The sequence below is a fragment of the Aquarana catesbeiana genome, linkage group LG01 (assembly GCF_042186555.1).
Source record: "Aquarana catesbeiana isolate 2022-GZ linkage group LG01, ASM4218655v1, whole genome shotgun sequence".
Lineage (NCBI taxonomy): Eukaryota > Metazoa > Chordata > Amphibia > Anura > Ranidae > Aquarana > Aquarana catesbeiana.
Genome location: NC_133324.1, coordinates 353,048,309 through 353,064,880, shown reverse-complemented (window position 1 = coordinate 353,064,880; position 16,572 = coordinate 353,048,309). Strand labels below are relative to the sequence as shown.

Here is a 16,572-nt window from a genome sequence, read left to right as displayed (position 1 = left end):
TGTGATTTTTGATGTGTTTTTTTTCGCGTTTTTTAAATTTAACACTGTATATAGCTGGTTGCTAAGCAGGGGGCCAGAAAGCTGGCCGCTGCAACCTTAACAACCAATGAGTCATCAGCTGTCAGCAGGGTTCCTGCTGACAGCTGAATGTAAAAAGAAAATTGCTGGCAAAAGAAAATCGCAAAAAAATGGCGTGGGGTCCCCCCCCCTCCAAATCCATACTAGACCCGAAAAATAAAAATAAAATAAAAAATAAAAATGGTGCGGGGTCCCCCCCCCCCAAATCTATACCAAACAACCCTTATCCGAGCATGCAGCCCGGCAGGTTATGAAAGGGAGGGGACGAGCAAGAGAGCCCCCCCCCCCGCCGCCGTAGTGTCTACGCTGCCGCTGTTCTGTAAAAACAGCCAACTCATCCAAATCTTCAATTATTGGTGCTGCAGAGTTACCAGAAGTGGCGTGGTTGGAAATTTTGGCGAGTTGGAGTTTTTGGCAGAACACCGGCAGGAATTGTAGATTTTTGACTGTGGGCCCTGTGTGAATTGGCTATTAGAGTTTGTAACTTTGCTGGCCTAGTTCTTCCCTTTAACCTTACTGTCCTGGGCTCAGGCCCATAAATTCCCATTATGGTAAGCACAGCCCTGCCTGGACCACAAATTGGACAAGCTATAAAAGCCCCTTGTATTCTGCAAGTGTTACCAGCACTAAAAAGTGGTATTCTACGGTTCTCCGTGCAAAAAAAAAAAAAAAATAAATAATGGCAACATTTGCACAGAAGATAGTATGCTAAAAATACAGTGTCTGAATTCAGAGGACAGACTGCAGACTATGGAGGTCTTGGCGGCTGTGCTCCTCCCGGGCAGTAGATGGCGCTGTGACTGACACGCAACAGCCGGGCACCCACGTGGAAGTGACTGCTAGTGGAAGTAGCCGGGTATTGAGGTGTGGAAGACGGATAGTGTGGTCACTGGGTGACTGTCTGTCATCATGTCCAACATCTTGGAGAGTCTTCTTAGCAATCTATTACAGCCGGACAATGCCGTCATCCAGCAGGTAGGGGACAGAAGAGAGGGAGGGGCTGTGCTGACAGGAAGGGATAGCGGGACGTAGTGCGGTGACAGCTCTGTGCCAGGGAACCGAGCTGGTGGTACCATTGCAGCATGGCACTGCTGATATATACACAGCCTTCTGCAGACACATCACTCCTCATGTCCTCATTGTCACTCGTGATTGTACAGTCTTTACATCATGTAAATGAAAGGACCTGCCTGATCTGTTACTAATTAAATGGATCTCTTACGTTTCTTCTCATATTACATAATTGATGGTAAATCTAATGGTGGCCATACACTCTTCGATTAATGATGGATTTCTTTTCCAATCCATCTCTCCCAATTGATCTATAGCAGACAACCCATTCAGTCATATGACATGCACAGGGAAATGGATTTCACCCAAAATTTGGAAGATAGCATTGAAAGTTCTGGATTGCACCATGCAGTGTCATAATGTAACGTGATCGGCGCCATGACCAAAGCATCTCATTGCTGCCAATCAGTGAAAAGCGATGGATCGTTTTCCACTCTGGTCAGTTGACTAAGTTTGATCAAATCAAATCTAAAACGAGACTGGAAGTTTTGGCTGTTCGATCGTTTGCAGATTTGATTTGTTTTTATGGAATCACACATTAATAAAATCAAGTGTTTATGGCCACCATAAAGGTGATTATACCTTCAGATTGCATAGTGTATGGTCAGTAAGGATGAGCTCCGGCGTGTTTGCATGCTGCCCCGAGCCCGCCAGGAAGTCGGCACTGAACAGCTAGAGTTGCTACCTCATCCCTTTAAAACTGAACACATATTAATTACACAGGTTCTGTGGCTGATTAAGGTGATAATTAAACTCACTTGGAGCCTTATCTGCACTAAATTAGCCTCAGAACCTGTGTAATTCATATGTGTTCGGGTTTAAAGGGATGAGGTAGCAACTCTATGCACAGCGCTAATCACAGGCAGTGAGACATTTCCTGATGTGCGGCTGCAGAGATTGGGAAATGTCTCACTGCCTGTGATTTGCGCAGCTCATTGCCGACTTCCTGGCGGGCCCTGCGAACACGCCGGAGCTCATCCTTAATGGTCAGGTGTAGTGTACTTTATGGACTCCTCCTTATATCCCTGCCATTTATTTATAATGAAGAGCTTTGTATATCCACCACCCAGTCCTAGCTTCTCTCCTTTCTTTTACACCGATCAATGACTTTGTCCGTTTATGAAACTGTGAACAGCAGTGAACCTGCCGCTGATGTCAGCTCATAAACGGTTTATGAAACAGAGATGATCGGGGGAGGAGAACATGTTCTCCACCGATTTGTCTCCGCACACTGAGAAGCTGTCATTGTCTGACACAAACGGCCAGTTTATGAATCTGCGATCTCAGCACTTTACTGGCGATCTGTGTTATTATTCACCCTCCCAGATTCACCTGCTCAGAGGTGGAGAATCGTGGAGTGAAGAGAAAATCCCCGGGGGAAGGAGGAAGATTATTGACTTCCTCCTTCCTCGATCAGACCCCTCAAGACAGTATGTTCCCCTATCATATTTATATGTGTGTGTGTATATATATATATATATATATATATATATATATATATATTATATGATTATGTTGGAGGATTATTAATTTATCACCGCTTAATAAACGGACACCTCGAGTGTTTCAGTGAATTTCTGGTACTGTAATCTCGTTAAGTCTGATGAGACTCCAGTATCAGGGGTCGTTCTCCACTGTTTGAAGCGTTTGTAGATCACTTCACTTCATAAAAGGAGAAGCGATCTACACCGCTTCATAAACTGGCACTCAGAGGAGAGAGATCTCCTCTGTGAATGGCGGAGAATGGAGCAGTAGATATTTTCCACTGCTTCATAAACAGACACCTTTATCAGAAATGATTCTTTTTAGTGATTTCTCATCACTTATGTAAACAAGCCCTTCTACGGATTGTAGACAGTTGTTGGCTGGTATTCCCCAAGGGAGTGACTGACTGTTAAGCCTAGTACACGCTACAGCAGGGCTGAACGAAAAACTGACAGCTCAGGATGGAGCCGCTGTACTAACCATGCGATGTTAGTACAGTGATCTCCTCTACTGTTTTATTGTGTTCTGGAAGGGGAACGCCCCCCCCCCCTGCCAAAACACTCCGGTCAGGTCTCTCAACCATTGACTGGGAGCGCTGATCGCCAGACCTTTTTGCAGTCATGCCCCTTCATCTGAAGCCAGCTGCAGTACACACGGGCAGAATGTCAGTCAGTTTCTATTGAACTGGCTGATGCCGCCAGACATTTGGCTCATGTGTACTATGCTTTAGACCAGGGGTGCCCAACCAGTGGCCCGGGGGCCACATGTGCAGCTAACCCGCAGGAAAGCCACAGCTGTACTGTGCTGCACCCTCTGTGTGGGTAAACTACAGTGCATCAGTGTGAAAGCAGCCATAGGCCCCTTTGACACAATCGGTTTGACCCAATCGGACCCTCCGTTCACCTTTATGGAGCCATAGATGTAAACTGACTTGTAGCCGTTTACATCCACCTACCTCCTATCCACTGAAAAAAAAAAAAAAGGCCGGGGGATTTGTCCCTTTCCATCTGGGTGGATCAGGGCCCATAGAGGTATAGTGGGCTGTATCTGCTCTGCATATGCACAGTGGACATGGACCTGTCATCTGCCCGCTCCACTCAATGTGGCCTGCGACCGATTACTAAGTCACTTAAGTGGCCCTTGCTCTTCAAAGGGTTGGGCCCCCCTGATTTAGACCTTTACAATGGCTTAGTTTCTCTGGGTCCTATGTGTCCTTCTGTCACAGCTGTTTATTTCTGCAGCCGCTTACATGTTTCCTGTGCACCCCAATATCTGTCAGACATATATGTCCTATAAGGGCTCATTCTCCCAAGACTGCATGCTAAAACACATCTGGGCTGGTGTGCATTGTGAAGGGTCAGTGAGTATTGGTGCAATGCACTATTAACTTTTTTTTTTCCTTTTTTTTTTCCTTTATTGAACTGTCAATAAAGTTAAAGTGTCAATTTTGTTTTTGTGTGGTGACATGCAGTTCGGTGAGTTTTGCTGCATAAATATGCAGCATGATCATAGGTTTTTAGCTCTAGCGCAGTCGTGTATTAAAGTGTTACTAAACCCACAGCAGTAAAATCAGTCTGTATATGCAGTAAAACATGCTTGTTATACTCACCATGGAACCTAAGGGGTTAATCCTTTGCAGTATGTAAAAAGGCTGTTTGATCCTGTCTTCTCTGATCCTTCCCTTCTTCCACTGTCCACAATCTACCTGCTAATAGAACAGAGCCTTAGCTGCACATGCTCAGTTTGGTGTGTATTGCTAGAGGTTTTTTTTTCCTTGGGAGGGTGCATGTGATCAGCACAGGTCCAATCAACAATGCCCAGACAGAGGTAGTGCAGCCTCATAGGACAAGAGGGGAGAATGAAAATTCCTCCTACAAACTTTAACCAGTGCTCCGCTGGACACTGATAGAAGTCACAAGACTGCTCTAACTGCTGATAAGAAAAGGTATTTAGCAGTTTTATATTTACAGTACTAAAATAATTGCATTTCCATGTTCTGTGTACTGTGGAGACCAGATATAGTGAATGCCGGGTCCTGGGTTTAGTAACACTTTACATTTTAATGGCTTAAAGGGGTAATTCTACTATGGATGTTGCCGCCTATATGTCCACTAATAAAACAGACTACGCTACAATGTATTCATAATATAAAGGACTGCTAAAATATTATTTTCATATGTACATTATTAAACTTAAAATATAAACACAATTGAAACAAAGTCTCTGTGGTGTTGTTACTGTATTCTCAAGACCAAACAGGCGTAGAATGCAGTTCATTTAGATGTAGCAGATAAGTCCTTAATACTAGTGTGGTCTGTTTTTTATTATTTTATTACTGATTTATTAGTAGCATAAATATGCAGCGTGTTTTAACTTTTATGCACCACACGTTGCAGTGATGTAATGTGAACAGCGCACATTGAAAACAATTCTTTTTTTTATAAGCCCTAACATTAAGCCTGCATTGATTTCTGAAGATTAAAACAGATCATCAGACTGTGTAAATGAGCCTTACATATTTGATCCTCTTGACATCTCAAGAAATAGTAAATGTGTGCACTGTGCTGCTGGCATTTGCTGTCTTAGTGCTGCTTCCCTGAACTTCCAGTCTTCGCTGGAAAGAGTTAGCAGCCAGTCTGCTAGCTTGGAGAAGGAGAATATCTTGTAATCCTAGGCTATAGGGCTTTGTGTTTCGGTTGATGCACACAAAGTAGGGAAACAGCTCCCATCTATCCATACAAGTGTGGCTCCATAGGAAGCCACAAGAGAAAGACACCCTGAAATAAGAAATATGTGGGGGCAGTGATCATGGCACCAACTTAAACTGGAGCATAGGCAAGGATTAAAAGATAAGAAATTGCATACTCAGTGATTAAATTAGCTGCTGAAGGTGCTTAACATCTGAGGGTTTAATATCAGTTTAAAGCCAAAGTCCAGTCTAAACCTAAGCTTAAACCTATTTCCACCCCCTGTTGTAAATCCTATACCCACTATCCTGTAATTGAAACGTGTATACTTACCTAATCTAAGGGTGCTCCAGTCTTGTCACGTGATCGTCTCCCAGTGGCCGGCTTCAGGAGAGAGGCTGGACAGCAGAAAATGGATGCCCCGTAGTTTTTGATGTGCTTTTTTTCATTATAAGGGCCTTTTCACACTGATCCGTTTTTTTTCTTGTCAAATTTGTTTATTGATTTTGAAAACAAAATATTGATTACATTAAATGGTAGAATTAGTTGAATTTTACATATCAGATCTTAGTATTTCTTGTAGTCACAAGCAGTGAAAGACTTAAATAGGCTATATGTTTTAGAAAGACTAAATCAAGAGCAACAAAAAATGAAAAAGTTGTTAAACTTTTAACTTTGAGTAATATGTAATAAAGAAATAATATTAATTACGATCTTCTTTTTTAACTGAAAAACTAAAGAAAAGCGTTCGGATTTAAAAAGGTGCTTTTTTCTGTGGTACTCTTCACATCGCTTAGTTGCATTTCTAAGGCTTTTTTTTCACACTTTTGCGATGCGGGAACTCTGCAAATCCACTGCGGGTTCCCGCATCGCACCCGACTCGCACGACAGTTCACACTGCCCTATGCGAACTGCCAGGAATGTCAATACATTGTTAATGACAATGCATATCGCACTGCGAACTATCATTTCAGACATGAATCGGATTGCATGGGTGTGAGTTCTGTGCATTATCCTATGATTATATGTAAGTACTCTCATTGTTGTTATCAGTAAAAGCTACGTTTATTCAAAATACTACACAATCCGGACCCCCTCTCTTTTCTGATATCTCCCTTGCATCCACTGAGAGACAAAGACATTTCTAGATCTACAGTGGCCCAGCACTATGGTAGAAGGAAGAAGTGAATCTTACAGATTTGTATACACATGCGGTTACCTCATTACCGCAAGGTAAGAGGCCATTGCTACCAGTGTGTTGTTTTGCACGAAGAGGAGTTTACTATACCTTGGCATCTTGTGTTTGCACTTTGACGTCCTTTGCACTAAAGCTGAGGCGTGTTCGCACAGCCCACGTGCAGAGCCCGCCAGGAAGTCGGCACTGCGCTGCGCTAATCACAGGCAGTGAGACATTTCTCGATCTCTGCAGCCACGCATTGGGACAATGTCTCACTGCCTGTGATTAGCACAGCGCAGTGCCGACTTCCTGGCGGGCTCTGCACATGGGCTGTGCGAACACGTCTGAGCTCATCCTTACTTTGCACACAGAAGAAAGGACTGTATTGCCGTTTTGCTCTAACTTATTTGCACTCTGCACCGAGAGACTGTTTGCTGGTTTTTGCACAGTTCATTTTGCACATTTATATTTGCACTCATCGTATTTACAGAAGAAATATTCTAAGGGGGGCTTATAACCCCCGTCAGCTTTTTTTCTCCAGAACTAGTGTCCCCATTGGAAGGTTCCCCTCCCCATGTTATGGAGACAACTAGGGCTCGGGGAAAAATCGATTTAAATCTTGAATCGAGTTGAGAGATCAAATTGATTCAAAATTTAAGCAAATTGATTTTTTTTTTAGATTTTTTTTTTTTTTTTTCACTGCCCCGGTCCTGAGGAGCTGACACACAGCGCCGGTCCTGAGGAGCTGCGGGCAGGAGTTTTTAGGCAAGGCCACGGCTTCGGCCTAGTCCGCAAGGCCGGACGCCGCAGACTAGGCCGAAGCCGCGGCCTTGCCTAAAAACTCCTGCCTGCAGCTCCTCAGGACCGGCGCGGTGTCCAAAAAAAAAAAAAAAATTCAAATCGTGAATCCAGTTTTCTTTTTTAAAAAAAAAAAATCGCAGATTTTTTTTTTTTTTTTTTTTTTTTAGAAAATCGCCCAGCCCTAGAGACAACCCATACTTTGGTACAGTGATACAGACAGCAATGAAGAGCTGACAGCTGTTCTAATCCCAGGGGGGGCATTTTGTCCCCTATGTGATATCAGATTTTAGTGTAATTAAAAAAAATAAAATAAAAAAAGGCAAAAAATAGTTACTCCCAAGCATTTTACTAGGGCTGAAACAACTAATCGATTCATCGATTATTAAATTAATCGATTACTATTTTCATAATCAATTAATCGGACAGTAACATAACAGGGTTAAAAAAAAACTTAAATGAGCCCTTTATAATACAAAAAGAGCAAATAATCGCTATTGTAACTATGCTTTTTTCAGCTGCTGCATATTTGGAAAGGGTCAGGGACTTTTTTTTTTTTTAACACAAAACGGTGCTTTTTTGGTTCAATATACTTCAATGGAGAAGTTGCAGAAAAACATGTAATGCATTTTTGCAGCAATTTGTTTTTTTTAATCTGCCCAACAACAAATTGTCCAAAAAAAAATGCAAAATCATGTGCGCAAAAAATCAAAACGCACAGCAAAAAGCACTGCAGAAACAGATCAAAAGCAAATTGCATAGGTGTGTACTGAGCCTTATGCTGGCCACATGGATCAATTTTCAGACGAGAATATTCATACGAAAAATCTTTGTACATTCGCTGAATGAATTTTTCATTTCATGAAATTTTCACTTGTTTTTAACAGTCTGTTTTTAAAACGAATGTAATTTCGGAACGAAAACCACATACACTGTCTGTAAAATTCCTTTGACCAAGAAGTTTTCTATTTCCAAATTTTCCCATCACTGTGTTTGAAAATGAACGTCGATTTGACCCCACTAACGATTAGAAAATTGAACGAACGTTCTTAAAATGACATTTTTTTTTGAAGGAAGTTATTGTTTGTTTTTTACATAAAAAAAAATTTGATCTCTGAGTCTGATGATTTTACCAGATTCACCCTTTAATATATACTGTTAGAGGATGTATCTCTCCTCTAATAGTGTATATATACAGTATATCTCCTCTAATAGTATATACAGGATATCTCTTCTGACTGTTATTCTCAGAGTGGATTAGAGATTATGCTCCCTAACCATATAGTCGATTATTTACGATTTTATTTACTACTGCATAGAGATATTTAAGAATAAATTGCCTTTTTTTTAACTTTACATATTAACTAAATTATACACCACACTTTTTCTAAAGGTTATTAACCTATTAATCGATTAATCAAAATAATAATCGGCCAACTAATCGATTATGAAAATAACCATTAGTTGCAGCCCTACATTTTACCCCTCCACTCCCAAAAGAAACACCCATTGGGGTTGCTTATGTACAAAAATGTTGCTTTTGATCTACAATACATATTGCTGCTGGAGTGAGAGCAATCATTCTAGGGCCATTATTCACGGTTAACTCTAAACTGATGACCTGTAGGGGCTTTTAAAGTGTCACCTACGGAAAATATAGGGTACCGAAGTATCCAAATATTTTGTGGGCGCATGCCAATTTAAAGCTTGACATGTTGGGTATCTTTTATTAACTATCACTTTTTTTTATTTTCCAGGGTCTCCGCTTTTCAGAAAATATATAATGTTATGGGAATTTAAGTAATTTTTAGACCTAAAATGATTTTTTTTTAAGTGTGTGTCCAAAAAACACAAGCATAATTCTGGTAGCAAAAGCATTAAAGTGAATGGAAATCTCCCCAGTGGTATGCAGATAGCAAAAAAATTACCAGGCGGGGGGGGGGGGGGGGGGGGTCTTTAATTCTTTCCTTCTTTATCAAAAACTATACAATACAAAAGTAGTAAGGTGAGTTAGTAGTAAAGCTGGCAATTAATTGCCATCATTTTCCCAGGAGGTATGACCAGTAACAACACAGAGTGAAGGTGCTACTTTTCCTCTGCTACCTACATGCATGGGCCTCCTGGTATATTTGGCCCTCTCTGCACCATCATTTTGCTCTTTTACAGCAGACAGTGTCTACGAAGGTTGGCACATTTGTCACATTATATACAGTTTATTGCCTGATGAGCCAGTACTCCATATTTGTGCAGGAGAGCTGGCAAGACTGAGGCCCTGTCATCTTTTTACTGAAGAATGTAGGAGTGCACAAGGATGTTTTGTTACAACATACGTGGGATATGTGGGAAATAACTAGAATTCCTTTTCTATAAGAGTGTAACCAGATATGGTCCGTTAACTGGGTTTTGAGAGTGCTACAAAGATTAGATGTATCTCGGCCCTCTAAGCATTAATCATTCACCATTTCACTAAATTGTGCATCATTGTGCAATGAGCAGAATAATTGTTCTTTGTAATTTTACTGGTATCTTCATATTTCTTTTTAGGCTACAGCACAATTGAAAGAAGCTGTTAAGGACCCACTGATTATACCGGCCTTATGTGATGTCATACGAGGTGCTCAGGACCCACAGGTATTTACAGTTATATTCTCTAAACTGATTTTGCAAATTTCTTCATGCAGACTTTTTAAAGATGAATTCCAGGTGTGGACATTTTATATATAGTTACATATAGATAGATAGATAGAGATATAGATATATATAGATCTATCTATCTATAATCTATTTCTATATCCAGTGTAACTATGTAGCACAGAACAATCACTTTAAGAGGTCCTCTAGTATGCGACAAATCCAAATGCTGGACGAATGCAGCCCTCCACAGAGAGGGAATGCAAAATAGAACTACAAAAGCAAACAAACAGGAAGGTGCAAGCACCTAGTGCATTACCGAAAATGTATTTGAGCATATAAAATTAGGTAAAAAATGGATACTCACAAGAGTGCAATTGCTAAAAGCCCATAGGCCACAAGATGCCATACAGTACAAGATATGTGTACTCCAATTACAAGCTGATGCCTTTTGGGGGCGCAGGCCTGTTCCTCAGAGCTGGAGGGGTGTGCCCCCGAAAGACACGTCAGCTTGGCACTATAGCGGGATGTAATTGGAGTTTACGTATCCTGTACTATGGCATCTTGTGGCCTATGAGCTTTTAGTTCAATCTTATTTTATTGAGTAGCCAAGGTTAGTTAACATAGAACATAACACATAGTTACATTATTAAATAGAAAAACAGAAACAATAGGTTCATTGAGCACGAGTCAGCCGTTTTTCAATAGCTTTACCATCATGAGGCACATTGATGAGAAAATGTATAAATATAGGGATATGTGCTACAGGAAGGCCACATTATTGTGTACAGTACCGGATCATATTATTGATTGGTAGAACAAAATGGTACCTATAGAAAAATCATCACTTGCACATATTATATGCCGTATGGATCACGTGGTGTTAAATAAAAAAGAGAAAATATTACTCATCTACTGTACTAAGAGCAGATGTGTTTGAGCAAAGCTTATCAGAGCAAGGAGATAGGGTAAAGAAAGAAGAAAGGGTACTCAATCTAGGCTAGGATGTGGTGGCAACTTGTTCGCCCTCCGCCCATGGGACAAATTCCGTGGAATATCGTAACATGGACCAAGAGATCCACATCACGGAAAACTGATCCTCTTGATCACTTTCCTGAGCCAACAAACGTTCCAGGTCTCTAATACGATCTACTTCAACACAGTGGCAGCTGGTGCTCAAAATTTTTTGGGGAGGTGCAAACAAACTGAAAAATTCAGAAAAATACTGAAACAAAACATCTGCAGCCACCTGTGCCCGTCATATGCAGCCACCTGTGCCCATCATATGCAGCCTTTGTGCTCCCCGACTGCCCGCTGTCTGCCCGGCACTTACCCCATCGTAGTGATGGGTCAGACAGCGGGACAGGTGGCGAGCTGTGGGACGGGTAGCACTGCGATGGCTCCGTGTCCTCTGTGCGTGTCTTCTTCCTGCTTTGCTAGGCGGCCAATGATATCCCCTCTACCTTCAGCCAATCAGGTGCCCGGTATTACATCCGGGCCTCCTGATTGGCTGGGAGGCGGTTCTGTGTTAGCAAAGAAAATATTCATTTGCTTTGCTAACACACCTGGTTGCACTGCGAGCGCAATGCTTTGCGCTCGTAGTGCACCTTTTTTGACGTCTATTAGAGCCTATGGCTCTTATCAGGTGCTTCAACAACACCCTCCGCCGCTGTAATTCAGGCGCCCGGCGCCAGAAAAGTGGCCGGACGCCTGAATGGGGGTAGCTACAGCGGCCGTGGATGAATGCATGAATCTATCCATAGTGCACAGAGGGGGTGGTTGGAGAGAGGGGGCGGCACCCCTAATGGACGGACCGCCACTGCTTCAACAGCCCAATCACCCAGGGAGGGCACGTCAGTCGACTTCCAATGTTGGGGAATCGCTGTCCGTGCCGCAGCCAGAAAATGGCGTAGAACATCTTTCTTAACTGATGTGACCTATGAGCTTTTAACAGTTGCACTCTTGTGAGTATTCATTTTTTTTACCAAATTTTATTCGCTCAAATACATTTTTGGTAATGCACTAGGTGCTTGCACCTTCCTGTATGTTTGCCAGTGTAACTATGTACCTGACTGATGGCCCTGCAAGCTGGAAATCACTGAAGTAGATACTAAAGTGATCTCCACTTGCTTGTCCTGTGCTGAGTTGCCAGCCTGATGCATTGTGAATACAGAAGTGCAGCCTCTCAGCACAGTCGCCATTAAGAGAATCATTTGCATTTTCTGAAATTATGAAAAATGTTCTCTGATTGGACAAGGTGGAGTGGTGCATTGGTGCTGTCACACTCTCCACCTTATCCAATCAGAGAATGTTTTGCAATGTAACTATATATAAAATGTCAGTACCTCTAATTCCTCTTTAAAAGCCTAGTTGCAGACTGAGTTAAGGGATTGGGGGTGGGGATTGATTTAGGTTAGTGTTAGGCTTAGGTGTTATGGTGTTTAGGTTGGGGATTCTCTAGGGAGCTGCGACATGTCACTTTTCACAAGCTCAATTTTTTATTAGTTCTCTTTATACTTATATGAATACAAATATGAGGGCTGGCATTGCTGGTTGACTTGTTTTTAAAGGTGGAATCTTGTTTGGAATAAGCATTCAGACAGTGGAATGTCAAAACACATAACCTCCTTGGAACTTACACTATTCAAAACAAAATTGCAGTGGAAAGCCCATATGTCTATTCTCACAAGTTCCCTTTAACTTAAATGACTTTCATGCTCTTACTCACAGATACTCCTTTTGTCCTATCGCTTCACAAATGAACACTCACCTTGTCTGCTTTGGTAGAACAAGGCCATCTTACAGTAGAACTAAAGGCAAAACATTTCTTTTTCATTTTTTATGAGGCAGAGGGTTATAACCCCTGTCAGGTTTTTTTGCCATTTGTGCTCTATTGGGGAGATTCCCCTTCACGTCCTGTTCCATAGCCACAATAGGAAGTGAGGGAATCACTGGGTGTCACGGGGATTAGTGTCCCTATTTTCCCTCTATTACTGTTCTCGTGTTCGACTCAAAATTTGGGATTGTCTTTTAATTTCACTCTCTGATAACAATAAACGGGACAAATAAACAGGGTGGATTTGATTTAAAGCAAGTCTATTTAAATCGCTAGTAAAAAGGCTTGATTTAAATCAACTCGATTTAAATCATAATTTTTAAAGAGCAACTGTCATCTCTGTCCCGCAGCGGCTCCTCCTCTGACCTGCTGTTGACTCAGCGACAGTCCCATCTACTTTAATGGGATGGCTGGTGATGCGGCAGTGACACTACAAGGTGAGGGATGTGGCGGCAGCAGGTGAGTGAATGCCCGCTAACAGGTGCTGCCCTGATGGGTCTGAAATGACAGGTGCTCTTTAAATGTAAGGACTCATTCTTGCTGGTAGTTAAAATCTTTAATATTTGCAAACAAAATTAAGGTTTCCTATTTAAAAAAATAAGCTGTCAGTTTAGTAAAAAAGAGTTATCAGAACCGATTTAATCATACGGTTTGTAGTGTACATAGGTTTGCAAAACAATGGGATAAAGTAATATTCCTGAACTTTGTCTTATCTCATGGTTACTGTGAAATTGTGTGAATGCATCAATGCATTCTCAGCTTGCAGAGCTTGGATTCATTGAATGAGTTTACCCAAAATGTAAATATTGCAGGATATACAGCCTCATTCTACATAACTAAGCTCCATCTCATGCTAAATAAACTAAATTATTAATGTATCTTAAATAGAAAACTATCTTTTAGAAAGATTTTTACTTCAACAGCATTTTATTAAAATAAATTTGATAACAATCAAAAAAAATCTGATTTTATTTTTTATTTTTATTTTTTTTATCATTGATTTTTATCCACCCTGTAAATAAAGAAGGTGACGCGAGCAATAGAAATATATGTCATGCGATTTGATTTGTCAAATTGCATAACAATTCGCACCGATGTGAATGGGGGCTTAGGCACCAGTCACATCTTTGTTAAATAATATGTGCTCTAACATACAGAAACACACTAAAGGCTTTTACACGCTACCTAATCAGACATCTCACTGTGTTGCAGCGTGATTTAAATAAAAAGGTAATGTATGTTGACATGCCGACACACATTAAAGGCCTATTAACCACTTGCCGTCCCCGCTATAGCCGAAAGACGGCTACAACGTGGACTTAATTTGCCGGGAGGGTATCCCTGGCTATCCTCCCGTGCTTGAGCGGCCTGCGCGCCCCCTGCAGGGCGCAAGCGGCGCTCTCTGTGATCAGTGAGTTTGAGACTCACCTGATCAGAGATCGGAGTAAGGGGCCACGTGATCAGCTGTAGCCAGAGCCGGTAATCGGCTATTTTTCCTCCTCACGTTGATAGCGTGAGGAGGAAAAAAAAAAAGCCGATCACCGGCGGCTGCGAGAGAGACATTGGTCCTGATCGTGGATCGTGTCACCAGCGTCACCTACCAGTGCCCTTAGTGCCGCCTATCAGTGCCCAAAGTGCCGCCTATAAATCACCAATCAGTGATCATCATTACCAGTGCTGCCTATCAATGCCATCCATCAATGCTGCCTTATCTGTGCCTATCGGTGTCGCCTTATCTGTGCCCATCAGTGCAGCCTCATCAGGGAATATCAATGAAGGAGAAAAATTACCCGTTTGCATAATTTTATAGCAAACTATGAAACTTTTTTTTTTTTTTTTTTTCAAAAATTTCAGTTTTTTTTGTTTAGCAAAAAATAAAAACCCAAATGGTGATTAAATACCACCAAAAGAAAGCTCCATTTGTGTGAAAAAAATGATAAAAATTTCATTTGAGTACAGTGTAGAAAGACCGCGCAATTGTCATTCAAAGTGTGACAGCGCTGAAAGCTGAAAATTGGTCTAGGCAGGAGGGGGGTTTAAGTGCCCAGTAAGCAAGAGGTTAAAATAAATGATTATTGTGTGTGGTTTTTTTTTTGGTGATTCTATTGAATGGCAAAGCCCTTTTTGTTATATACCAAGATTCCTCATATTGACTTCTTCAGATTCAGGGAATAGGGCAAGCTCATTTCCTGCAAAGTATTCAAATGAATGTTCTGAGTTGTTACAGGGGATCAAGTGCAGATTGTGCTTTGTAATTCCTGTTCCTGCTGCTTTTATCTCTTTTTGAAATGTGGGTATATGTAGACATCTGTTTATACTGGCTTTCCCCTTCTGAGTTTAAAGACATATATAACTGCAGAAACAGTGAGGAGTTGATTGATTTTAAAAAACATGTGCATATAGAAATCTATGGGCATCTTTTTCTAAACAGCCTGGCTGCCTATTGCATTAATACATAAAGGAGATGTCCAGCCTGAGCTTTTTAGGCTGGGCTTCTCCTCTGGGTCAAAGATGTGCAATTCGTTTTGCACTCCTGTGATTGTTTTCAGCGGAGATCGGTCTGAAGTCCACTCTCCGCTGACATCACTGTCATCAGTTGAGGCAGCGCATCATCCCGACTTCCCAAGTCTGGATCCGCTAGCTGCCTTGATTGATGGCAGTCTCAGCGAGCCGCTGAGACGACCGCTCACCGCCCTTCCACAGCTCATCGCTCCAATGAGCGTGGAGGATCAGAGCTGACTGACAGGCAGCATCTCTCCACTCGGGGAGGAGTGAGAACAGAGCCATCAGCGATGTTCAGTGGCTCAGTTCTCAGTGCAGAGAGGCCAGGGGACAGCTGCAGCATCGATCTGATGCTCCATCCATCGAGGTAAGTATGAATCTAAAAAAAATTGAAAACCCATATTCCTCTTTTAAAGTGTTACTAAACCAAGGGCCCTGCATTCACTATATCTGGTCTCCCACAGTACACAGAACATGGAAAAGCAATTATTTTAGTAAATATAAAACTGCTAAATACCTTTTCTCATCAGCAGTATATACAACCCCTAGCAAAAAGTATAGAATCACCACTCTTCGAAAATGTTCATTCAATTATTTAATTGTGTAGAAAAAAACTAATCACATACCTCAAAACTATTTTTATCTAATATTCTGTCCTTCTGGCTTTAAGAATCAGTTAAAAAAAGAAAGAAAACTGTAGTCAGTTGCAACTCTTTTTTTCAGATAAAGCAGAGGAAAAAAATATGGAATCACCATGTACTTTGCAATTAAAACAAACATCTGCATCGGAATAAATCCTGAAAAATGTCATCATCACCAAACATCCTTTCAGTTGATGGAATAACAAGAGTGTCCAAAATCTCAATATAAACTTGTGCATTTATTGAAGATTTCATGACTGTCATTTCCCCCGTACATTTACCTGACATGCAGCCCCATATCAGTGATTGTGGAAGTTTGCATGTTTTCTTCAGGCAGTCGTCTTCATATATTTCATTGGAACGGCACCAAACAAAATTTCCAACATCATCACCCTGCCCAATTTTATATTGAGTTTTTGAACAATAATATTTCTTATTCCATCAATTGAAATGACTTTTGACATAGATGTTTGTTTTAGAACTGCAAAGTACTCTGTGATTCCACAGTATTTTTCCTTAGAATTGAATTCCATATTTGTTTCCTCTGCAAAAATCTGCAAGAACAGTTGCAACTGACTACAGTTTTCTTTCTTTTTTTATTTTTCTAAGTGTTTCTTAAAGCCAGAAGGTTGAAATGTTAAATGAAAATAGTTTTGAGGCATGTCT

At 41.2% G+C, this 16,572-nt stretch overlaps 1 protein-coding gene across 1 annotated transcript in view; it reads left to right on the top strand.

The window, feature by feature from the left end:
- The first annotated feature begins 688 nt into the window (after window positions 1-688).
- Window positions 689-16,572, top strand: part of IPO4 (importin 4) — a 164,842-nt gene continuing 148,958 nt past the window's right edge. Inside the window, exons 1-2 of the mRNA XM_073632779.1 lie at window positions 689-1,053; window positions 9,841-9,927. Coding sequence (XP_073488880.1) covers window positions 988-1,053; window positions 9,841-9,927 — 153 coding nt within the window. The 5' untranslated portion in view covers window positions 689-987. The remainder of the gene's footprint in view (window positions 1,054-9,840; window positions 9,928-16,572) is intronic.